Consider the following 25,714-nt stretch of genomic DNA (forward strand, 5'->3'; position numbering starts at 1 on the left):
TTTTACTGTTATGGCCTGTGGAACATTAATTTTATTACAGGAGCTGGGAATCAGATAGAAACATAAACACCTTTTTAAATTTTTTTTATGAATCTTTGTTTTAAAAGACACTTGTCACAAGGATGGCTCACTCTTACATGATGTTAAATGCAACAGGTTTAGGTGTTGTCAATGATACATTATTTTATTGGGAAAAAAAACTAAGTTAGTTCCTACTTTATATTCACTCTTCCTGTAAATGACAGCTAAATGGGGATGAATTGCCTACCTGTGTCCAACTGCTACTTTTAGCCACCTGCTTTCTGAACTTCAGAGGTGCTTACTAACAGCCCTGGTATTGCTTTGCTTCCCTGCCCTATTTATAGTTAACATCAATGCAAGAAGTTGTTTATATCTCAAACTGGTTTTCTTCTTGGAAATTAGGCATGTATTCCTCCTTTCAGAGATGACCTTCAGTGTTTCTATCCTTCCCATGATCAGAAAAAGAGACATATTGTAGTTCCCCAATTTCCAACAAGATTAAAACCCTTTTATTCTCTAAAACTGCACAGTGTGATTCATGGGGTCTATGAGGCAGAAACCTTTTGCAAGGCTTCTTTAAAACTGCAGTTTCACAGTTATCCCTGCAAAATTATGTGCTTTGCTATCTTCTCACATCTCATGTGTTGGGATGGCTATAAGAGCTAGCTGGTACACTCAACAACTGCTGGTGAAAATGAAGAACATGAGAAATAAAATGTGACTTGCAGAAAAGCTAGAGAATTCCTATTTATGTGACTGCCCTGGATGAGTCACTGAAGTAGAAGTGAGATGGCTTGTGACGAGGGAAGGTAACTGCCTCCGAGGGTTTTCATTTCAGTCAGTCCCTGGTATATTTAGTAGGAGGGACAGGAGATGGGATGCAAGGTAGGGAAAAGCAGTTAATTAAGGCTTTCCTTCTCCACTGAGTATCTAGGGCTAAAAAACCCAAATGCTTGATGCTGTTCCTTCACGAGCCTAACAGTTGTGATGAAAGGAGTTGGCTTTGTCAGTGATAATGTGGCCTCTTTGGCAGTCTTGAGTCACAGGATAAAGGAAATAGAGTCTTGCACCTGGAGAAGGAAATGTTCAACCTTCTCCTTTGTTAATTTCAGAGCTGAATTGCATTTTAAATCATGGCACTGATTAAACAGTCTCCTGAGTGAAGCAGTTGTGAAGGCACCAATAGTTCTGGGGTGACAAGAGATAAACTCTCATTACGACAGACAGGCCCTGACCTGAGAAAGACTGACGTCAGTGTCATGGCAAGTGGGTGCTGAGAAAGCCTCTTAGAAAATAAATTGCTTTTGCCAAACGATCCTGGTATTAGATGAACTCCATGGAGAAATGATTTCTGAATGCTGCTGTAATTTCTTAATGCAGGTCTTGTTTTGCTGAGAATAGGAATATTTAAAAACAGCTTTTCTGTTTTGGTACATGGTATCTGAAAGTGCCCACAGTTTCTGGAGCAGGTTTCTTGCTTCAAGACTGCTGGCAGCATCCTGACAAAGGTGCTTCCAACTTCATACTTTGGTATTATAGCTCTCTCATTTTCCCATGAGAAGGCTAATGAGTAAAATATTTCCAGTTGGTTTATAAAGACGCATGTACATTATTACATTAGGGGATTACATTAGAGGAGATACCTTTTGTTTTAAATGATTTGTGAGGAAAAAAGAACAGGAACAAAAATCCCCACAAACAGCCATGATCTGCAAGATGCTACATGCAGTAGGTGTCTGTGTTTACCTCTCTGGGGATGTGCAGAGCCTGGGGTATGCCTGTGCTGAGGGGCTTGCATTGCCTCTCAAGAGAAGAAATAAGAAAGAGTTGGGAAAGAAAGAGGAGAGGGGGGAACTGAGGCTGCAGAAGGCGTGGGGCACTCAGAATGGACCTTTGAGGTGGGAAAGCATTTGCTGGAGCAAGAGGGAGAGAACTTGAAATGACAAGGCAGGGATGACCCATCTCCTTTGGCCACACCTTTTGTGATAGGGCCCTGCCTTCCTGAGGGAAGGCCTCTGTCAGGGGGTGATAATTTCAAACTGCTACCCAAATAAAGGCCTAAAAAATAAAAAGGAAGTGATTTCTTATCAGTGTTGTGTACAGCTAGTCTAAATAGGTTTTGAACTATTATTTGTATTCCTGATTGAAATGCACAGGTTACTGCATCTGCAGTAGCTTCCTGACATTTTTGTTCTTGGAAGCTTTCCAAAATCTGATTGTTTATATTAATCCTCCATCCATCTTCTCTTCTTAGATAAAAAAAAAAAAATAAGAAAAAACCCTCCTGCAGAGAGGATTCCATGCAAAAATAGTTATTGAAGTGGCTTAACTCAGTTATATGAATTTTCTTATCTGCATTTTTCTTATGTGTTCCTTTAGTCCTGAAATCATGGAGGAAGTGGAGGAATATGAATGGAGAAATATTAGAGAAAAACAAGGAGGTTAAGATGGGGGCATCTTCAGAGTAGTGCTGTTTGCTTGATGGAATAATGAGGAGGAATCAGCAGAGAGCTAAGCATGGGAAGCAGGAGACATGCTGTGATTTTACTGGGTCTTCCAGAAGAAAGACAGCATTTCCTGTCTGCTGAGCGTTTAAAAATGTGTAGTGAGTTAATATTGTCTTTGTTTGGAAACTTTTGAGACATTTAGGGACAGGATGAAGTGAAAAAGGCAGTAAAAGGCGCAAATATTGTTCTTACAATTTTGGAGTTTCTGACAAAACCTGGAAGCAGCAACTTGAATTTTTAGCTTTGCCACCCCCAGTGAACACACAGTTTTATCAATGACTCTTTCTGAGTATTGATGAGTGACTAAATAATCTGTTTTTCTGTATTAGTGGTGAACTGAAGCACTGATGAATAAATGAAAATGTCAGCTGTAGGAAGGCAACAATAAAGTGCTTCCCATCAGTTTCTTCAGAAGTTGCGAATGGGGGAATGAGTCTCAGAACATTCAATCCAGCTCCACTAATGACTTGTGAAGAAAATTAGAGGAGAAAGGCAAATGTTCTTTGGACCAAATGGCTATCTACAAATCTAGTCTCAAATACCTACTGCCAGCAAAAAGTTTAAAATTGTAATATTTGACTGATAAGCTAATTCACAGTACAGTTAAGAATTTCATTTTAAAGCTTTGAATATGCCTTCTCTGAAGACCTTGGAAGTGTTCTTAGTGGAAGAAGCAGCCCCTCAGGCTTATGAGGTGTTGTGTGATACATACTGCATGCATGCATGCAAAAGCGTGTCTTGGCATAAAATTGATTTGTGTCATCTCATTCCCTGCAGTCATTCCAAAAGACACTGAATTTGCTTTGTAATTACTTGAAGATCTCAATTATACATTTAATTGCTACATGGAAGGCAGTTTGGCAGAAAGGTACAGGGAATGTATGGGTACTTTAAAATACAAAGGCATTTTGGGTAAAAAGAAGGAAGTGAAGAAAGAAATCATGTCAGACTACACTGGGAGCTATTTGGGTGTTCTGCTTTTGGTTAGACCTTTCCTAGGTATTGTAACTATAGAACTTGATTAGGAAGTTCTCAAGCCTTTTTTTTTTCCTCCCCTAATTAATCTCTGCTAGAAACTGCATTTTACAGAAATCTGTACCAGTGCTGTAGCAGATTTAGGAGATCAGAGTTACACTGAAGGAAACTCACAGAAGCAGTGATTTACTGCAGTACAATATTCTCTTACAGCCCTACTGCATTTTTCCAATCATTAAAATTCTACTGCTGCTGTTTGAGTGAGGGGAAATCCTGAAATGGCTGAACAAAATGCAGTGAATATTTCCTTATTTTTATGCTTCCAAAAGATACTAAATATAATTCTGGAAGTGAAAAGTGTTCTTGTGAAAGCAAGTTTAGCAGATGCCAGGTTCAGCTGGCAGCTGTCCTTATCACACAAACTTTATTGGCAAAATAAACTGCTCTTTGTTTCCTGCAGGAAGCATTGTGCAGGTAGGGCAGGTTTGTGTTTTGCCAGTTTGTTGTGCTCCAGCATCAGCCTTGATTTTATAACAGACCAGCTGATCAAAATGCTTGTAGTTTGCTGATGCTGATTATCAAGCAAGAGTTTTAACTCTTGGCATTCTCCCCAGTGCTGGGTATGGGCAGTTTTGCCTTTTGTCTTCATGTGGTTGTGCAGCTCTCACCTTTGCTCCCAGGACTAGATCCAGATGTAGTTCTGTGCCTAAAAATGTGCAGACCTTGATCTGGTGGGAGTATTCAGTAGCTGCTTTCTGGATGAGCAGGAACATTATTCTAATTTGGCGCTCGTTCAGTGAATTCTCTTTTCATGTGCTTTGGCTGTATTTTGAATGGGTTCCTTTTCATCCATTATACCCCTTTTATAGAACATGTCTTCTTTTGCTTTCCTTCTCTGAAAGTTCACTCCCCTTGTATATGAATCAAATGAGAATTGCCAGATTTTTTTTTTTTCCTGCTGACCTGTGTTTGAATGGATAAAAAGTGAGAATGATCATTGTGAATATTAAAAAAATAAATTTCTGTGGATTGTAGAGAGTCTTTTATGGTTCCTGAGCCAGTACCATTGTCTCTTTTGTTTTTTCTTGCCGAGACAATTGGAAAATAAATTATGTCTGTTGACTTTTCCTAATCTTCGTCCAATCGAAGATAGCTTTAAATCCTTTTGATGGGGCCATTTTCCCTCAAAAAAGTGCAGAGTGATCCAAGTAAGACTGCGTTGTGTTTCCACGGTAAAATAGCCTATGCTTTCCTGGAAAAATATGCACAAAATATTTGGCTTTCTAATTCCAATTAAGCTCCATGTTGTAAATTGCTACTATGTTACCTATGTACTATTTAGCGTAAGCTGAATCAAAAGGATGTCATCAAAGTAATTTGTCTTTTTGCTTCCTCATAGCAGTATCTCGAAATGATCTGTGATTATTCTGTTCCTTCTCTGCTTTTCCTGTCCTTCCACTTCCCTCCCACACTCCCTTTTCTTCAAAGTTTTATTGCTCTTTTTTATTTTAAAGTATACACATGTACGGATGCATTATGGGATGGAGTTTTTGGTTCCTGAAGAGGCTTTTTTTCTTCTTTTCACATCTTTCAATTGATTTTCACTGAGTGGGATTTAAAATGTCACTGGCCCTATCAGCTTTTCACTAAGTTACATAACTTCTTGATTTCTCAGCACTCTGTAAAGATGAAATGCAGTAGCTGCAGAGCAGATGAAGATGTCAGTTCTCATACGTAACATAGTGTATCTACCCTTTCTCCACTTGTATGTTACATGTCCTATTATTTTATAGAAGCAAATGACTAATTTCTACCATATTAACATTAAAAGCTTTATATTCTCAGAATATATGTACTTTAATGATCTACTGAATTCCAAGCCTTTTTTTTTTCCTGCAGTATATACTGCAGAATAAATGTAATGGAAGGTCAAAGAATTCTGTATTTTCTTCACATAAATTATGAGTACAACAGTGTTCTAAATATATATTTTCTGGGCACCCAATTATCTTGGAAAAGCTGTGGGACTGGATCAGCAGGAGGTCACTGTAATGATCAGTACTAAGAAAGACAGTAGAATGCATTTTTGTCTGATTTTAGGTACCTCCAGATTAATCTTTTTGGTCGCTTTAAAATATTTCTATAAAAATACAAACCTGACATTAATGGTACAGCTAGACTGAGTTTGTTAATTCTGGAGTTAGTTTACCAAGACCATGCATTTTTCTCAAGGGAATTATTATTTTAGACAAAATTTGGTAAGCATTTGAATTTCCCCATCCAAAGCTTGACTACTTCTGTGTTTTGACTTTGTTGGAAAGTTGGGGAATTTGTCCCTAAACTATTCTGAAAGTAGAAATTTTGACTGCATGAAACACCAGGTCTTTGAAGGTCTGTGCTGAAGCAGCTAGGTGTGAGTATTTATGCTGGCAGAATTTCAAGGAGAGGACCCTGTCTGGCACATGCAGCTGGAGCAGAGCCATCCATCCAGTACAGCAGGCAGGAGCAGGATATGCTCAGTGAAGTCAGGTACCAAGCAGTGCTTCCATCCAGTCTGGATGGTCAGGATAGTGAGAAATTCTACTGCCTTTTTCCTTTTCTATTCCTTTGAGTTTTGTGTAAAGAGGTACACAGGTTTCAATAGGTGTGTTCTACCACTAATGTGGTAAGAAGTTACCCCCAAATTTACTGGGGTCTGAACTAAGTCTGTACATAACCACAGAACTGCATGAAGGGAATGGATTCCAATCTTGTTTTTTTCTGTTGTTTTTTATACCTAAATTCTTCCTCTTTCTCACATTTTTCACATGTGGGGTGAAAGAAGTTTTACTTTTCTGTGCCTAAGAGCAATTAGCAAGGCTTAGCCATAATATTTTGATTTCCTAATAGTTACTTTTCATAGAAGATTAACCAAGGAAAAAAACACACATTGTGGGATTAGTTAAATACATCTTGAAATCCTGCCAATACTCCCTGAAAAGGAAATGTGATTTACTGATTCTCATTTTGGATTTAGACAAAAAGCATCTGATTTATCTAACAGGACTTTTAAAATCTTTACAGTTTTATTGCATGCATCTAAATGCAGCATCCATGTTTTAGCTTGTATGCTCTTTCCTTACAAATTCTGATCAGGTGGTTGTTTAACAGCTCTGCCTTGGAGCTGAGCTCTAGTTAGGAAGCTAAATACACAAATGTTTCCAAACTCACTTGCCTCATTTAACATGCTCTGGCCTCATTTGTCTTCTGGGCTCTGGTTTTGATCCTTTGCAAGTGTTTAAATCTCTCCTTGGCTTCTTCATAGTGTCAGACACTAACTCCTCATCTCCTGCACTTTCTCTGTTCATCTCTGCAGTGAGGCTTATATTTGATCATGGGGATCTTAACCTGGCAATGTCAGCCAGGCACCAGCCTTGAGGTGCTCTTTATTCTGGACTAGGGGATAAGAAAAAAGCCCCACTGTGCTTTGATAAACCTCAGTATAGTGTTTTTTGATTGGATCCTTCTTTCATTAATGTCATTACTGTACCTATAGGTTGCCAATGTCTGGCAGTGGGTGTAGCTGCAGTGCTTGCTCTGCTCTCTGGACATACTGATTCAAAAATTATGATAAAAAACACTGCAGGGCAGCTGTGTTATACAATCTTCTGTTTCTATGCTTGTCGAACTCTATTTTGTCTCACTGTGAACAGAAAAAAAATGGGAAAAGATTGTTGCATGTCACAGGCATAAATCTAAATGGTGGCACAAGGGAAAGGTCATCTATGTCTGCTGGTGAGGACATGTCTTTACTTCAGCATGAAACTGAATTTTGGTTTTAGACTGTCTTCTTGAATCTCAGTGTGTGCTGCCTGTGAGTCCCACCTGTAAAGGGAAAAGGCATGAGCCTGCTGAGGCCCTTCACAGCCTACAGGAGCTGCAGCCTGGGCAGCAGCTATTGCTGCCTCTTCACAAGCAGAGATGGCTGCCCAGGAGTGCTGCTTGTCTTCCCCTGTAGTTGTAAGAAAGAGGTGCAAGCAGGGAGGCGAGGAGGCGCGGCGGCAGAAGGACGCACAGCAGGCAGTCTGCGGTTCTCCAGAGGTTTATTGTAAGGCGCATCAGGGAAGGTCTGGGGAAGGAGAGACGGGGCGGAGAGGCGGGGACGGGCATGGGGTCTGGAGGTCTGGAGGCTGCAAGCTGTCAGCGGCAGTTGGTCTCGGGCAGCAAAATGGCCGTTGAGCACTCCGTGGCATGGGGTTTTAAGGGGAGGGGAAGAGGGAGTGGTTTGGCCCACAGGCCAACCGGGAAAGCCATAGGGAAGAGGGACAGGGGTATCAACCAATGATTACAAAGGAGGGGAGGATACATAATTCAAATCAACCAATGCTGTACAACTTAGGAGGGGAACAAAGAGGAATGGTCTAGAAATGACCTATATGTGGAGAAGGGGCGGGGGAGGAGTTCGGGCCAATGATCTTTCTTTATTAATTAAAGGGCAGAAAAGGTACATTTGAACATTTCACTCTGAGATCTATTGATGTTAAATGTAAACCCTGAATTACTAATGAACTGCACAAAATGTGCTCGAGGCAATTTACATGATTTCAGAGTGAAAGTTCAGTTTAAAACAAACAAAGAAACACAAGTGTAAGCAACTTTATTGGATGGGGAAGCCTTTGGAGATCCTTTTATGGGGGAAGGGGTAGTTTAGAAGGGGTAGTCTTTATTTTTCAGCTCGGTGGTATGAAGCTGCCGGCAGAAATTTTTGATTTTCAGCTCTCGTGTCTTTGCCTGCCGGTGGCTCTTCTTGATGTTCTTTGGTAGCGTCTCCAATAGCAGCACGCGAACGGAGAATATTGGTTTGTGATCTGAGGAGACACTACTTGAGACACGGTTAAAGCAAATGACGGTTGGCAGTGCTTTGATGTTTCAGGGAGCCCAAAACAGCATGGGGGAGGGAAACATAATGGGCGGGAAGGAGAGAGCAAAAGGCGGGAAGGGTGAGCGGGAGGCAGGAAACGCGAAGGATTGTGGGGAGAAGAAGCCGCCTCAAGGGACCCAAGCACGCCGTTTTAAGATGTTAAAGGAGATCCCCCCCACCGCCATTTTGGGGGTTTTTGTGACTCAGAGGGAAGAAGGGATAGAAAAAGGGGTAAGGATTGAGGGTTTTGGTTATATCAGGTTAGGAAAGGGGAAGGGTAAGGGGAAAGGGAGAGTGGGAGGAAGGAAAGTTATAAACGAAGGTGAATAAAATATATTGAAAAGCAATTGAAAAAAAAATCAGCATCGGGAGGGAAACTGCAAGGAGATGAGCTTTTAAGATCCGAAAGGGAGACACCTTTCCGTTAGTAAACGATTCACCCACTAACTAGAACTTGCAAATTATTATTAATTCAAAAGACCTTTTCGTGTCTTTATGATTCCTTGGGAGCTTTCAAGCTCAACCAAGCAGTTTCGTAACCACGTTCCCAACTCAATTTGCAAGACTTGGTGCTGGTTATTGCCTAGTGAAAATTTACACTAGTTTTACCATTGGGCGCTAAGTCCTGAGGATAAACTCAAAATGGGATGGGAAAAAGCACATTCTTTTGGGATGTGTAAGACATAGCGCGGGTAATACCCTTATGAGCAACGTCTTACCGAATCCTCGCTGCATGCCCAAAACTGAGGTCTTTGCCCACCCACAGAGGGTACAAAAGGATAAACACAGCAATACAGGGTGAGTCGGCCCTACCACCTCTTTTCCAGGGTCTCGGGTAAACTCTCAAAATAACTTCCCCCCTGTGGTCCTCCTCTGACGAATGAACAAGAGACATCCTGTCACTAGCTCGCAGTCGGTAGCGACCGATGGTCTCTGATTCACCGGCCCCCAGGAGCACCACCTTTCACGCGAGGTCAAGGCGTGCTACTACCAGCGGTTTACAACAACGCTTCCGTGGAGGCCCAAATAATAATCAGGCCTGCACACTGGTGTGCTAATTGTTGTCGTGCCTTAACGCCTCCCGGACCTTCACCCAGATGTTCCCTTGGTGAGGAGCGCCTCCTGGGGAAGTACGCCTAGCCCTCGTCCCGGTCACTGCTCAGACGCTGGGCGGTGGGAATATTGCCCACCTGCTGCCTAGAGTGGAGCAGCGCCTAATGAGTGACTAGCGCGCTCAACGGGGAGGAGACGAAGGGCGACGGACAGGATATCTCCCCTCTGCGGTCGCCGTCTGCACCAAAGGACAGCGGCACGCACAGCAGTAAAAGAATGCGCATCAAACAAAATTGAAAAACTAAAAACGCGTCCTTCTGGGGATACAGGGCATGGCGCGGGTTATTATCTAGCACTAAACTGTACTAGTTTTACCTTCTTGCGCCAGCGATCCCACCTGCCCACGGGAGGTTTGGAGTTAGTAAGAAAAAAGGGGGAAAAAGAAAATTTTTGCCTCACCCGAGCAGTGCTCTCCGCTGCCGTTGTGAGTTGGGGAACAGAATTGCATCAGTACGGTGCATCTGGACTTCATGGGTCAGCTCGCCGCTCACCGGGAGCACCGCACTCTGCTTGCGTGCGGGCTTTACCAAAGTCCTGGCTTCAGCCCGCCCTCTTCTTACTCTGCCCTCCGGCTGGCTCTGTTGGTCTCGTTTCAGGGCACTTCACTCTCTCTTCTCAAAGAAAAGTGGGGTCGTGGACCTTCGTTGGGCGCCATTTGTAGTTGTAAGAAAGAGGTGCAAGCAGGGAGGCGAGGAGGCGCGGCGGCAGAAGGACACACAGCAGGCAGTCTGCGGTTCTCCAGAGGTTTATTGTAAGGCGCATCAGGGAAGGTCTGGGGAAGGAGAGACGGGGCGGAGAGGCAGGGACGGGCGCGGGGTCTGGAGCTCTGGAGGCTGCAAGCTGTCGGCGGCAGTTGGTCTTGGGCAGCAAAATGGCCGTTGAGCACTCTGTGGCATGGGGTTTTAAGGGGAGGGGAAGAGGGAGTGGTTTGGCCCACAGGCCAACTGGGAAAGCCATAGGGAAGAGGGACAGGGGTATCAACCAATGATTACAAAGGAGGGGAGGATACATAATTCAAATCAACCAATGCTGTACAACTTAGGAGGGGAACAAAGAGGAACGGTCTAGAAACCACCTATATATGGGGAAGGGGCGGGGGAGGAGTTCGGGCCAATGATCTTCTCTGCTGGCGCATACATTGCCACAGGGGCTCATGGGCTGATCTTCCTGTCACCATGAGTGAACAGCACAGGCTGTCCCTGCCTCCACGGTCGGCCCTCTGGCTGGCAACTTGGAGGCATAAACCTCCACATTCCCCTTCCTTCCTCTTCTTCCTTTCTCTGCCTCAGTGTTTCCCCCATCTGCAGCTGAAAAGTTAAGAACATCCCAAATCAGTGGATAAAGCTTGGTCATCTCATTTTAACATTTGCAATGTCACTTCAGGGTTTGTAAGAACTGCCCTTCTGGGTGTCTCCTCTCAGCTTCTTGCTGGGACCATGTTCTTTCCTGCTCCATCCACCAACACTGTAGTGGTAACTGTCCCTAAATGTCAGGCAGCTGCTCTGTAAGTCTCTGGGAAGAAAAGAATAAAACACTTGTGCTTACTGCAATGTGCAGACCCAGGAGCTGTGGTCCCAAAAATCCTCCCCATGCTCCTGACAGGAAGTGCTGCTGCTGGAGACACAACAGCTCAAACACTGCTGACCCAAGAGAGTTCATTGAAGCACAGGAGCATGGATGCAAGGTGTGTCCTGGAAGAAAGTAAGGGGAAAGCTGAGAGGGATTGTTTTGCTTTGGTGTTGCTCTGAAATGTTTTGCTTTCCAAGATCTGCACCTTAAGGCAAGGATCTGAACAGGCTTGTATCATCCTGGGCACTTTCTTGCCTCTCAGGCATCAACTACTTCATGTTTATTAATGCAATTTCTTACAGTGCTTCTAAATGCTTTACAACATAATTAGTGTTTTAATATTTAAGTGTTTTTATGGTGTAGTGGGTTGGTAGATAACTCCACAGAAGGAGCTGTCTCCTCTTGAACCTCAGCATGTGCAGGTTTCTACTGAGCCGAGTGGTCTTTGGCAAGCTGTGACCTTCCTCCACAGCTGGTTCAAGACATATGGTTCTGCCATAGTAGGGTGCTGAAAAGAGCCCAGGTGCCTTAAATCCTGCAAGTCAGATCTTTCTTTTTGCTGTTGATGTTGAAATTGACAGCTAGGGATTTACGTTGCATATATGAAAAAAGGTTGGGTGGTATCTCTTGGTAAGCCATGGGGTGCATTAATGGTCACCTCCTTCCCAGGACAGAGACAGCTGAAGCACCTTGCTGGTGGTCTCAGCATCAGGCAGGGACCTAAAGATGTTATGGAATCAGTACCCCTGGCAGGAAGCTGGGAGAAACTCAGGAATACACAGCTGGTTTATTAAAGACTGAGCAGTAACACACTTCATTGTGCTGCTCTCTATTTTAATTTAATTGACTGGCAACATTTGTCAGAAGAAAGTTCAGCTTCTGCAAAAATGCTGACAAAGTTGATAACTGCAGTGCATTATGTCAAGTTTGGTTTATTAAAGGCACAAATTAAAAATGAAGCCTTTGGTCTGTAGTTAACAAAATGAACTTTGTTACTTACAAAATAAGAGACTACCTTCCTTTCTTATGCAATATCCCTTCCTAATGTTAAACTATTACTATGTGGTACAGATTTTTGTGATAGGAAAGACTGAAAAATGTCTGTGTTTAAATATTAAAATATATATATATTTTTAAAAATTGTACAATTTTTTTAGAATCTTACATATTTATATAAATCTGAATTATGTAAGTATTGGAGGACATATTTATTTTTGCTGTGACAGCTGTAAGTGGAATGGCCACCCTGCCTGCTTGAAGCTCAGGCCACAGGGACACCTGTGCCACCCCCAGCAGCCCACATGCCAGGCACTGAGCACAGACTCCAGCCTCCAGCAGGAGATGTGGTGGTGACAACATTTTCTGTAGTCTAGAAGTGCCTTGTTTTCGTGCCCTGGTTCTGATTACTGCAGCTCCTGTGTCTCCCATGGTTTCTGCTGCTTGGTGCAGCAGAGCTTCCCCTGGTGCACAGTCCCTTCTGCAGCCAAGGGGATGTATCATCATCATTGTGGGCTGTGCCTGGAGGGCAAAGACATAAGGAAATGTCTTTACAACCTTTACACTCTTGTGAACACAAAGTAAAAAGTTGTTGAAAATGTTCCTCCTACTCCCACAAAACTGAGAAACAAAATAGTTGTGTGGGTTTTCCATTTGTTTTTAAATAAGTAAGCACTATTTCACAACCTATCTGTTCTGAAGTATGTTTCTCCTTTATATATAGATTCTCAGTACAGCCTGTAATTGGTCAGCTTATCAGGGGGCATTGCTTGCTTCTTAAGATGACAAGAAATGAAAACATATATGCTCAAGATAGCATTTTCTCAATAGGTGCAATTAGGAGACTTCCCATTTTCTGTTTGTGTCAGGTGAGGCCTAACCAGGGCTCTGAATCTCTTTCTACTGTGCTGCTGCAGTGTCTGAATGAACAGAGTTTGGGCTGGCATCCTCACTCAGCCCTCTGGGCCATTCTGGGAGCTCTGGAGGAAGGGCCAGTAGCTGCTTGGCCATGTTAAAGACCCTGGGTGAGAAGAGAAAGCCGGATGTAGTTAGTCAGAGCTCAGTGCTTAGAGCAGGAGGGTCTCCTGCCAAAAGTGTAGGAAGATAATTTTGTCTTGTTTAAGTATAAAATATTTCTTTATCTTTGAAGATATTTATTTCCCATCTAGTATAGGCTAACATGATTTATGAATAAGAAGTGCCAAAAGAACAGGACAAGAATTTTAAACCTTTGTGGCCAGTACCCAGTGAAACTCCCTCAAGAATATGGAGCTTGAATTAACATGATTTCAATGGAGGATGTGGTGTATAGATCAAATATTCAAAAAAGCCAACCAATTTAAAGCTCATTTTATACTCTCTATGTTTTCAGCATGTTTCACTAAAATGCTGAAATGATACTTATTATTCAAAATACTTGAATTATGCATAAGTTGGAAGGCAAAAATTCAATTCTTCTTTGGTAATGATGATGAAAGATTTCTCATTTTGCCTAGTCTCTAACTTGCCTTTGACAAGTTAGGTGCCTCCACAGAAATCCATCTGATATAATTATATCCTGCAGAACACTCTGAGAACCAGTATATGTTCCTAGCTGGGAGAAATGCTAGATGTTTTAGCCTCCTCAAAGAGATTTTGCCCAAAGGGCACTTCAACCTCAGTATGAGGGCAAATCTTGTGGCTCAAGGAAGAGGATGTTCCATTTGGAAAGGAGCATGAACAGAGTCTGGATGATTTCTTGTGAGACTTGTGCTTCTGCTGCCCTGGGCTGAGTTCCCTCCTCAGCCCTGTGATCTGGCAGGTCACAGAGCATGGTCTTTACACTCTCTGCAGCATGTCTTAATGCTCCCACTAAGGAATCTCTGGCTGGCTGCACCTCTGGCCCCAGGGCTGGCATTGCAGCTGCCAAGCAATTTCGTGTAACAGGCAGAGGCTGCCAGGAGACAGCCCAGGATGCCTAGCTGCAAGAGGAAGGCCAGAACAAAAGGGCCCCACTTGCCTGGAGGCACTGCAGCCTCAGGACTGCTGCATCTGCCTGGGCTCAGATGTTGCTGCCTGGATCTCATTCACTGGTGCTTTATTATCAAATCCCCTTTCACAAAATACCTTCATACCTCACCGAATTTTCAGTGATGAGCACAGAATATCTTATCCCATGTATATCTCATGGAATGGAGATAATAATGATGTATAAATTAGTTTTGTATTTCAAAAGAAGTCTTTAAGTTGTTTCAAGTTGTGTGATTCACTGTGCAAGGCAGGAGCATGTGCAGATTTGCGTTTCCATATCTTACGACAAGCATACCCACACCTGTTATTTGAACCTGAGCTGTGGTTGCCTGCTGTGCTGATGATTATTTGTTGAGATGGTAGAACTAGAACACACAAATCTGTGGTACTGTAAGAGCATTGTAACTTTCCACCTGCTCTGCCATCTCTCTGAGAAGTTAAAAGGCCCTTTTGCTTCCAAATTTGACTATGTAAATGTATGCATGTTATGATTGCATATAGCGTAGCAATCTCGGGAACATTAAGTGCCTGGGGATATTGCAGATGACTTGTAAACAACTCAGAAAACAGTCAAGCGTGGGGTTGGAATCAGAAATGTAAATGCAATTGCCCAAATTAAAGGCCATGGGTAAAACAGCTTTGTTGATGTATAAATTAATTGCAGTTAGCACAGAAAATAATTGATACTATGACAAAGTTAATTACATGGAAAAATATTTCAAGTTTGTATGGCTTCACTGTAAGTGAGGTATTCTTTGGGTCTGAGGGTACATTATGTAGCTCCCAGACCACTGGATACACTGAACCTTGAAAACTCTGAATTCAGTGTATGGGAGAGAAGATGATAATGTAGAATGTGGTCCTCCATTGTAGAGGATGTGTGAAAATCTCACAGTAATTTTCAGGAGAATAGGATCTGGGTGCTGGTTGCCTAGCCTGTAATAAAGATATTTAAGAAATTTCTAATCAGGTGAAGTAAAGACTTAGAGATACAACCTTAAAATAGTCTGGACAGTTTGAATCCATCCTTATAAATAAAGTTGCAATAGATATAATCCTGCAGCACTAATGAGACAAATAAGAATGAAATAGAAATCATTAGCACTTTTAAACCATTATGCAAAATTTTTCTGTGCTGAATATGACAGAGCTGGAAATTTCAAGACCCATGAAAATTGTACTGAAGTAGATTTGCATAATGCACTGGAAGAGCTTTTGTGAAAATGGAACTAGTGGGAGTTATTTAAATAACAGTATAGCAGCTATTAACAAAATAGTGAGATTCAAAATAGTAATTTACTTTACACATCTCTTCTAAAACATGTCCAGAATCAAGATATCTGTCAGCAAATAGTACAGCATTGCAACCCACCCTCTCAAAATTCTGAAAGAACAGATCAAGAAATTCTCATCCCTGACAAAACACAAACCTCAGTAGCAGAGCATATTATTTCCACCATGTAAAGCAGCTGTAAAATATTATACAGCCATTGAGAAGCCATATGATCTTGAGCTGTTAATCCTTACACAAATTTAGGCAGGAAAAGAAGAATGAATTGTATATGCTATGAATATTTGAGTTGCATTATGTACTTAGCGTGATCGCTGCCATTTTCCTCTCCAACATCATCACCTCCCTCCCTACTCCTGCCATGCCTCATCCTCCTGGAATGTCCATCTGCAGGCCCATGTGTGGTGTGTAGAGAACTTTGACTCCTTTGTCCGTGGACTCACTAACGCTTCTCTCCCAGGCAGTGAGAATGCCTTGTCACACTTGAACCACAAGTGGATTCTGGATTCTCCCGCTTGGAGTTCATGGATGTAACCTGGCAGCAACCAATCTATATGTCTTCTGTAAATGATCCTCCAAGGGTTTACCTGTAGCAGTGCTGTCATGCTCCCAGGAATAATCACAAGGTTTGTGTTTATTTTTGTAAGTCTTTATTCTGTGCTGTGCCCTTGAAACCCATGAAGCTGCAGAGTTGTCTATAAATCTTGTTAAAAGGGTGTGGGTTGCCTGTTCCACACAGCAGAAAAAGCTATTTTTCAGTCATTTAGATACTATTCATCTTTTCTCTGAAGCCTGGTCAAAACTTCTGCTTTGACATTGTCCTTTGTTACAGAGTGAGGGATGGTGGCAATTTTCCTGCATGTGCTGTGGCCATTTCCAGAAGGATGACTAGGAGGTGGAGAGAGGGTGGTTTTGGTTTGCTTTCTGGTACTCTGATGATTAACAATTGCTGTGTCTTTGCATGGTGATTTTTGGTAATGTGTATAAAGGGGAAAAAAATGGGTATTTTGTATGCTTACTCGCTCAAATGCATAATGGTGAGAGTAGAAAGCAAAATATGATGTTGAAATGCCTCTATTTTTTTTGCACATAGCTCTCATTCCTGCAATGTTTTCTTTCCTGAAGCTGGGCTCAGTGTTATGTTGTTAATACATACCTGCCACTCTGAATTGCTTTTTGGGCTGTGTAGGTGTGAATTCATTCCTAAACCTTTCATATTGCCACCCATGTGAAGATCATCTTGCATTTGCTTTGTGCCGTCAAACGATCTCATGTGCTGCTTGCATTTTCTGAAAACTCTGCTGCATGATCAACACATTAAGTAACAGACTGAAGGGGTTCTCTGCAGGTTTTTGTTTGTTTACTGTGAGACATTGATTCAGTGCCGTCCTATATTCTAGTTTGCTTTGTGATGTTCGGTTTCTTTTCCTCTGCAATTCACAACCGCCAATTCAGATTTGAATTGCAGGTGTGTTGCACTCGCTTGCCTGCAGTACTTAGGGGTGGATAATTAGTGATAATACAAAAGATGGGGCATGCATTGAGTGGCTCTTTCCCTGTGAAAAACCTTCACCTTCCAGCGATCCTTGGCTCAAGGAATTTGTTTGCTGAAATACCTGCATGCTTGACAGCCCCTGATGGATGCTTTCTGCCTGACCCGTGTCGTTCTTTCCTGTACAAAGGGATATTCCTGTGCTGTACAATCATTTCTGTCATGCAATTATATAAACCATTCAAAGAAATACTTAGCTGTGTTTGCTCTAAACATGTTGCTTGCCTTCACTTGGTTCTTCTGAAATTTCTGTTGGTGTCAAACCATTTGCCCTTTCTGATTGCTGATGGCTGATGGCTGTAGAGATGCCTGGGCTGATTCCCTGCTGGTAATTCCTTCCCATGATCTGTTTTGTCTTGTGCCATGAGGAACCAGCTCATCATCGTTGTAGGTGATCTTTGTCTGTACCAGTCTCATGCTGCTGTCTTCCTTTTGGGAAGGGATGGCCAGAGCCATAACCAGGTGATATTCAAGAGCATTAAACAAAAGATTTTCTAGCAGCCCTCCATGGCACTGCCTCATGCTGCAGGCAGACAGAAGAAGCCTTAGGTGGTAAATGGAGCCTGACTGCAGACCACAAGCCTTTTACCTGATCACTTCAAATTGCCAAAGCAGCCAAAAAGTGCCCCAGCCATGTGCAAGTGCAGATTTCTGTGGTGGCTGGGGGTGCAACCAGTGTGTCCACAGGAGAATAAAATTACTATCTTGGGGGCTTTCTGTGCAGACATTAGGGAGTTAGGCCTTCTCCTGTATTTAAATTGTCAGAACATTGCAATGTGGTGTTTAAAACAGAAGTTTACCTTTTATTTTTCCAAAATCAGATAAATCCTGGCTGTCGACATCAGTTTGAATCGCATTTCTTGCTACAAAGAAATCAAATTCATAACCAGCTCTTCTGAACATCCAAAAATACTAAATGCATCTCTGAAAAGTAAACATCACTCTTCAAATGAAAGGTTTTGCTTCTCCTATTAACTGTGTGGTAAAATCTGCAATAATCACAAGGGGCACAGAGGGGATTTTTGTATCCAGTAGATAAGAATGAGCTAGGCTTTCTTCCAAATCTTTGTTACAGTAAGGGATTTTTGCTTAGAAATTCACAATGACTTAATTGTACAGATTCCCAGCTCCTGAGATGCTTCTTATGGTTGTTTGTTTCCACCATAAATGGTTTAAATGCTTCTTTCTTTCTTTCTTCCCTGTTGTTTCAGACTGGATTGCCAGCCATGATGGTTTAAGTGCTTTCAAGATCTCTTTAGAAAATAGTGCCTTATTTTTTTTTCCATCCTGCTTTAGAAAAATGCAGTTTGAAATCATAACACATAAAAAAATGTATGGATTTTGTTAGGAATGGAATAGGTTTGTGACAGTGAATGCAAGGAATGAAATCCTAATGCTCATAAATTCTATAGCAGAGGTACCAAATCTACATAGGACTTGGACCGCTGGAGTTATGGGGATGAGCAGCGTCTGTCCTAGGCAAATAAAGTGAGAGAGAAACCGAGAAAATGGGAGTTTAATGGCTTATTAGCAGTAGTGCAATTGAACTACACAAACAGGTGCATCAAATGTGTGTTTGAACAGGGGTGTGACAAACCGAGGTGCTGCTCAGATGTCCAAGCAAACACAGCATCTTCAGACAGAGTCATGAGCAGCTGGGTAACCCCAGCTCTGGCCCTAGGATGTGTTGTCTTGATTGCTTGCCAACAATTGGTCCTTCAGAGTTATTCCATGTTAGCTTCTCCTCTGAATGAGCCACTTTTGCTAGGAACGTGCCTGCCTCTTCTAACATCCCAATGAGAGCACAACCATATTTCACAGAAGATGCCAGTAGCCAAACAACATCAGCAGCAAACAGCTCAGGGTTCCACACCTCCCAAAGGCTACAGATTTTTCTTTTTTTTTTTTTTTGGTTGCATGGTTTTCTCTCCCCTACAGTTCCTATGGTTTAAGGATAGCTGCAGAAAAGGACATTTTTGTCCCTTCTACTTCACATCTCAGTGAAGTCCAGACTTTGCCCTTGCTGTCAAATAAACATTTCCCAGCCCTAGCAGTGCAGTGCTGTCTTTGAAGCTGTCACTGTCTGGCTGTTGGGCTGTCAATATTGCCACCATGCAATATTGAATTGCCTGTGTTGCCCATTGTTGAAAAGTTAGGAGAAGACTGCTACAAAATACATAGAATAAAAGATAACAAAGATTTGCCACAATATTTCTTATATCTTTTATTTATTTTTCTACAAGCAGGCAGCCTGAAACAAAGCAAGAATGAGAAATTGTGATCCCAAGGCATTTCATGTTCAGATCCCTTTCTGACAAAGAATAAATCATTTCAGCTCAACTGTGCAGCTGTAATATGTATAAAAAACTCCGACCAAAAAACCCCAAACTAAGTGCAACACAAAGCTAGTAATAAAGCAGGGTGTTGGAGAAGGGTCAGGCTCACAGAGATTTCATTCTCTTGGCTTCAAAATGCATGCAGAGCTCAGACTGTCTTTGAAGACATGGTGTTCTAGGGAAGATGCAGTTCAAAGACTGCAGTGTTTTTTCAAATTGTGCTAGCCATGGCTATATCAATGTACAGTTCAGGTGGGCTGAAGGAAGATGCATTAGAGTAAGCTGCTTGTTTTTGTCAAGTCATTCCCATAAAACTGTGTCCTTGCTTGAACCTGTGTCCTACTCAGCTGACCCTGTTACTGAAGTCTGGATTAATTCAGACCCTGCATCTTTCTATCTTTCCTGCCAGCAAAAACACTGTCACCATTGTCTCTCAAGAACAGTTTGACAATATTATGTGCACTTGCTTGGCTGTCATGCTCCTGTTTGTTAATTGTGGTACTTATTGCTTTGGAAATCTTACTTTTAAATTATTCTCAATTGCAAGAATAGACAACTTTTTTGACATTAATTTCCTACAGGCATTTCAACCAAGTCTTTTATTAATCATAAGTCACTTGAAAAAGGCCATGTGAAAATTTTACTGCTCAGATGACAGGTATAATCCCTTTATTCCTATGTGATGCTAGAAGAATAGACAGTAGATTTGTAACAACAATCTGGTGTTCCCCACAGTGCAGCAAGCTATTTTATTAGCTACCTCCAGACAGCTTTATTAATTGGACTGTCCTTCAGACAGCCTTGGTGGTGAAGAATGTGTTCATAACACAGCAGAGAATATAAATCATAACACTATTTTTCAATTTGCAAAATTTATTTCAGCTCACCTGCTGTCTTCCTCTGGGGCAGAACATAGACATGCGTAATGCAGGACATATGTACACTTATTGATCTTGAGGCCTGAGGATTATGGAGAGGTGCTAAACACTTTGTAGCTTCTTTGCCCACAGCTATTTTGCACAACACACAGAAGCAAGACCCTGCAATGACAGTGAAAGCTGTGTAGGTCTGAGGTAGAGCATTACTTCTTGAAAACTAGTGATTTTCTTCTCAAAAGTGATCCTTTAAATCTTCAAAGATTTCTAGTGGTAAGGAATTATAAAGACTTTTTATATCACCTGAAAGAGGGCATATTCATCAGTGTAGCAGAATAATGTTATGATGGAACACCATTTCACTGTTAATGATTCAATTAAATATTCCAGCCTTCATTTTGGGTAAATATATTTGACCAGCTGTAGGCTTAAAGCTAGAAGTGTTCAAAACAATGTCTCAGTTTCAGGAGTGTCATTTCAAGCAAAAGAGCTTTCTTTTCTTCTCACACAGTGTTTACTCAGAGAGGATGCCCCACCCATTCTTGATTTTTATATGTATCAGTGCTCATAGTGCAGTTAGTTTATCCCAAGCTGTGCCTCCACCGACTCCATATGGGAGTCCATTGACCAAGATTCTCCAGGTAAAGATAGCTTTATCACAGTGACAAGTTCTTCCCATATCTGTAGGGCTCTTTGAACAGCAAGAGCTAATGTAAGTAGCTGGTTTATGTGGAGAAGTAGTTGTTCATTGTTTCTCATAATGTCACTCCTATAAGTCATTAAAATAAGCTGCTGGACTTACTGTATGAACACAGTGCAGAGTTAAACCAGAAACCCATCAAAGCTGGATGCTGCCTACCTCAGAAGTTTAAATGAGTTCTGGAGTAATTAAGGACAAACCAAGAAATATAACTCCAAAGGTGCAGTGTCTAACCCAGAAAACCCATAAACCAGAGTCTGCTGGAGGCTGGAAGGATATCCATTGATGGAGGTGTTGGAGATATTTGTCTAGATGATGCAGTACAGCCTTTCTTATATGTAGGAGGGATAAATGTCTCTGTCAACCCGAACTGTTTATGCAGAGTCATTGGAGCTAAGAACTACTCCTTCAAATTCAAGATGCCCTGGGCTAGTCTAGGAAAAGGTTATAGTGAAAGTAGCCTTTCTTGTTGAATGATATAGAGAAGTTAATCTCTCACTGCCAGTTTTCTAACTGCCAGTCCTTTCCCTGGACTCATACCCTCTATGAGTATAGTCATTTTGCCCTCACAGTGTCATTCATAAAATTCTACATACACATTGGTACGTTAATTTACCTTCCAGAGGTTGATCATGACCTGTGTATTTTCCAATCTACTTAGAGCAGTTATTATTATGAAAATATTTAATCAGTTAATATCTTAAACTAGCAGATTCCATTCTGAGTGCAGTAGTCCATTCCGTTTAATTGCAACTAATACATGGGGAAAATGTTTGAGAAACAAGGAAGTGCAGTTAAGAGGGGGCTGCTTAGCATTAAATTTTTTGCCCAGTAAAATTATCCTCTAGTATTGCAGAACTTTATCATTTTACTTCACTTGCTTCAGAATTTCAGAGTTGTTATGATCCCTTAATCACAAATCAATATCTCACTGCAATGCCATAAACCTCTTTTATTTCCAGGATCAAATCATGTCGTCAGCTATATACATTTATAGAGACTTAATTTAAGAAAAGTATTGGCACAACCCAATGTGTAGGTAGTGAGCTTCATGGTAACAGGTCATTTGTCTCTATTCAGTAAGTCTAGTAGCATAGTAACCTCTATTTTATGATGCTAGAGATAGTGGAGATACCAGAACTATGGTGAATCAGTGATGGGGGTGTACTAACCCCACTCCAAAGTAGGATTTGACAGTTAGTTAAGTCTTTCCATCCAGACTTTGATAAAATTACTAGATCAGAGGAAGAGTGGAGAGTGATAATGACATTTGCCTTGACTTTAAAAAGACTTCTGTCTATGTCATTCAGAATATACTTGTGCACAAGCTGTGATGTTATGTCTGGATGTGTGGACAACTAGAGGGGTAAAAATCTAGTTGGATGGTCAGGCTCAGAGAATAGTGGTTAATAATTCATATGGTACCTGGATGCCAGTGAGGAGTTGCATAACACCGATTTCTTCTGCAGAACAGAGAATTTATTTTCCTTTTTCCAGTGCTATTGTAATGCAAAAATGGTACCTGGGGTTAGTGGGATTCTTGAGAAACAGTGTGTTGAAACTATTGCAGAATAGGAAATGCAGTTGTAGAGCTACATCTGAATTCAGAAGATCATATGTCAGTTCTTTTCTCTTGAGGCTTTCAGTGACTTTGTGTAAATTATTTAATTTCTTTTTACTCCCCTCATCTAGGGAAACTTAAGCCAGGCAACTTAATGACAGGGTAATGGTGGGCAGCTCATCTTGGAAATAGATTAGGAACTGATCTTTCAAGCAGCTCAGCAGGCTGATCTGAGGGCAGTTTACCATTTGCAGCTAGATGGGGGATGGAAGTGCTTAACTGATTTAGCAGAACCTGAAATGGGAAGTTAATGGAAGGCCTAATTTATCACTGCTGTTCTGTGTTCTGCTGTGACATGGATGAATTATTGTACAATGTGCAACAGAATATCACTGTTATTCTATACATAATCTAGGTATAGAATGATGATTTAAAATACTTTACTGTCTTAAATTGCCTTCAGATTAAAGAAAAAGTCCCAGTCGGTGGATATCAGTGGGCCAGGATGCAACCCAGTGGCAGCTGAAGCTCAGACACCTCTGCCCAGCAAACCTTCACCTGCCACGCCGACAGAGCCTTCCGAGGAGGAACAGAACAACACCACAAACACCCAAAGGCGCAACCCACGGAGGAGTGACTTGAAGAGATTTTACACCATTGGTGAGTTTTCTTTCACAGAAAAAAATCAAATACACTTGTTACAACAGCAGGGTCTTGCTGTTTATTTGTGGTTTATTTCTTTTGCTTAATCACAGCTGGCTACTAAGTTTACAAGTGCTCACAATGAGCAATAAGTGATCATATCCTAATTCTGATGTCAAATTGCTCTAAAGAATTAACCTGCTTTATTTATCTGAATTCTTTCTTACGCCTTTTTTTTTTTTTAATTCCGTTAGAAGTATTGAAGTAAGCATAAAAGCAATTTTGAAAGGAATGCTTTAGGAAGAACAATAATTCTTACAATGGATTGCATTGGAATTTTGGCAGAGATTGTTTAGAAGACTCTTGGTTAGAAAGGATTTCCAGTTTGGAGAGGGAGCAAGCCTACTGAGTGTAAAGAATTATTTAACAGGGCTTACTGGTATCTTTCTCTGAGTGTTTTGATTTTTTGGATCTTCATCTGGGATCTCAGCATCTCCACAAGTCTTATAAAACCATCTTAGGCACCCTGGAAGATGCTCTGCAGCTTGCTTCCCTGTAAATAATTTCGAGATTGTGCCTGACTCCTTTTGGCAAGGTTTGAAGGGACCACAGTTGGTCATCTGGTTTGATGTCCCTGCTCAAGCAGGGTCATCCTAGAGCATATGGGACAGGATTGTGTCCAGATAGTTCTTGAGTATCTCCAGTGAGGGATATTCCACATCCTCTCTGGGCAACCTGTGCCAGTGTATGGTCACTTGTACAGTAAAGAACTTCTTCCTCATGTTCAGGTGGAACTTCCTGTGCATCAGTTTCTGCCCATTGCCTCTTTTCCTATTGCCTGGCAATAGTTTGTGAGCTGTTGAATTATTGCAGTATAATGTGATAATTTCTTCTGTTCCAAGAGAGCTACTTGCATGTGCTTAACTTGTCGAAAAAGTAAAGAAATATGTATTTCCACATATTTCATTGTGTTATGTCTAATCCCTTGAAGGTGGCTGTCATTGTAAGTTATGTTCCTTTTCAAGAAGGAAACTTCATCAGCAATCTACCCACTTTAAAATTGAAGTCTTTATTTTAAGTGGTGAGTGACTGTACATGTTTGCATTTTTCGATGCCCCAAAATTTTGCTCTATGGTGTTCTTTTCTCCCTCTTTTCTCCAAATGATCCTACAGGAATATCAAAGATAAGACAAGATTGCTGTATACATGAAGCAGGATATGGAATGGGGGGTGGGTAATGAAATAATTAATACTGAGTAGTAATAATATAAGTAGAAATCTACCACATCAAAATGAATTCTTAATCTAACTCAGTATTAAAACATATTATTGGCAAATTGACCATAACTGAATAATCTGTGAGCACCTAAAACACAGTCCACATATGGAACTACAGATTACAGTTTGCATTTATCTACTTGTTAAATTTGACTCATTGCAGTTTCCTTTGGGAATCTTTACACAATCCTTAGAATGTGAACTCCGTCAGTGTTAGTAATCTATGTGACCTTTAAGTGAGCACTAGTTGCTCAGGAAGTCACCTCTGTGCTGCAATAACAGAATGTTGTTCATACATTTGAATAATTTGTTTGGATATTGTGCAGCACTCAATTCCACAGACTTGTTGACTGGAAAAGGCCTCTGAAGGTTGTATAGTCTGGTGTCCTGTTTGAAGTGGGACCTCAGCCAACAGCACACAGAACAGCCAAGGCTTTGTCTTGCTGAGTTTTGACAGTCTCCAGGGGTGGATACTCTACTCCCTCTCTGCCTATCCTGCTGGAATGCGCACCGTGTGTCCAGAGACAGCAGCCATTCATGGGCAACGTGCCCATAAACAGATGCTGATGTTTGTGAGCAACAGTTGTAGACCCTAGGGAAGTATGAGGGGAACAGACCACAGAAAGTGGCCAGGTTTGCATGTTTTTCTCAAATATCATCTTTTATTATCCTTGTACAGAGTGTTGGGCGAGTCCAGAGCTGTCTGGACTGACCCTGTATGGGAGATATGTTGGTTTTCTGTTCTGATACATACAGCCTTGTCTATGTGAATTGTCTAATTCACAAAGATTGAGTTGCTAGAAGCCAGTATTACTGCATATACTGCCTTAAGTTTGACTTTTGCTGACAGGCAAATTAAAGAGACAAGACTTTCTCTGTATCTTCACAAATGTTTGATGGCACACGTTTCTGATTACTGTGAAAATTAAGTGTAATCTTGGCCAGCACAGTACTGATACCAGATGAACATGTTTACTGTAGTGACTGAGTTGTTCTGATATTGAGTTTATGGCTCTGATAACCTGAGAGAAAGAATAATTACCTTCTTAGAGCATATGTTAATTTATGATCTATATCACCCTCTTGACTTAAAAGAAATTTTCTGTGACTTGTCTTAAAAATATTTTCTAACAGTTAAAATCTATTAAAATAATTTTTTTGCTTTCTGAGGATGAATGTATTGACACACTTGTAATGGCCCACACTCGAAAATAGAAAAATATCAGATTCCCCTAATGTTTTGGATATGATTGGTGGCTATATAGCAAAAACAAGCACATCAGATCTTTTGGTGACTTAATACAATTACACAGAGGTTTACTTTGTTTTGCCCTTGTTTTCATGTTGCTCTACTGAAAGCAACCTGTGTTCAAGATCAAGTAAATGGA

The 25,714-nt window shown here is 41.3% G+C and overlaps 1 protein-coding gene across 6 annotated transcripts in view; it reads left to right on the forward strand.

The window, feature by feature from the left end:
- Positions 1–25,714, forward strand: part of OXR1 (oxidation resistance 1) — a 260,480-nt gene that overhangs the window by 109,853 nt on the left and 124,913 nt on the right. For 4 of the 6 annotated variants that reach the window (XM_085053401.1, XM_085053400.1, XM_085053404.1 and 1 more), the window contains one exon: positions 22,870–23,066. In XM_085053401.1, the coding sequence (XP_084909527.1) occupies positions 22,870–23,066 (197 nt within the window). Of the gene's footprint in view, positions 1–15,842; positions 16,009–22,869; positions 23,067–25,714 lie in introns of those variants that run through there. The other 2 variants (XM_085053402.1, XM_085053403.1) reach the window with 1 other exon arrangement.

This window comes from Lichenostomus cassidix, chromosome 2 (genome assembly GCF_008360975.1).
Source record: "Lichenostomus cassidix isolate B80296 chromosome 2, HeHo_3.0, whole genome shotgun sequence".
NCBI lineage: Eukaryota > Metazoa > Chordata > Aves > Passeriformes > Meliphagidae > Lichenostomus > Lichenostomus cassidix.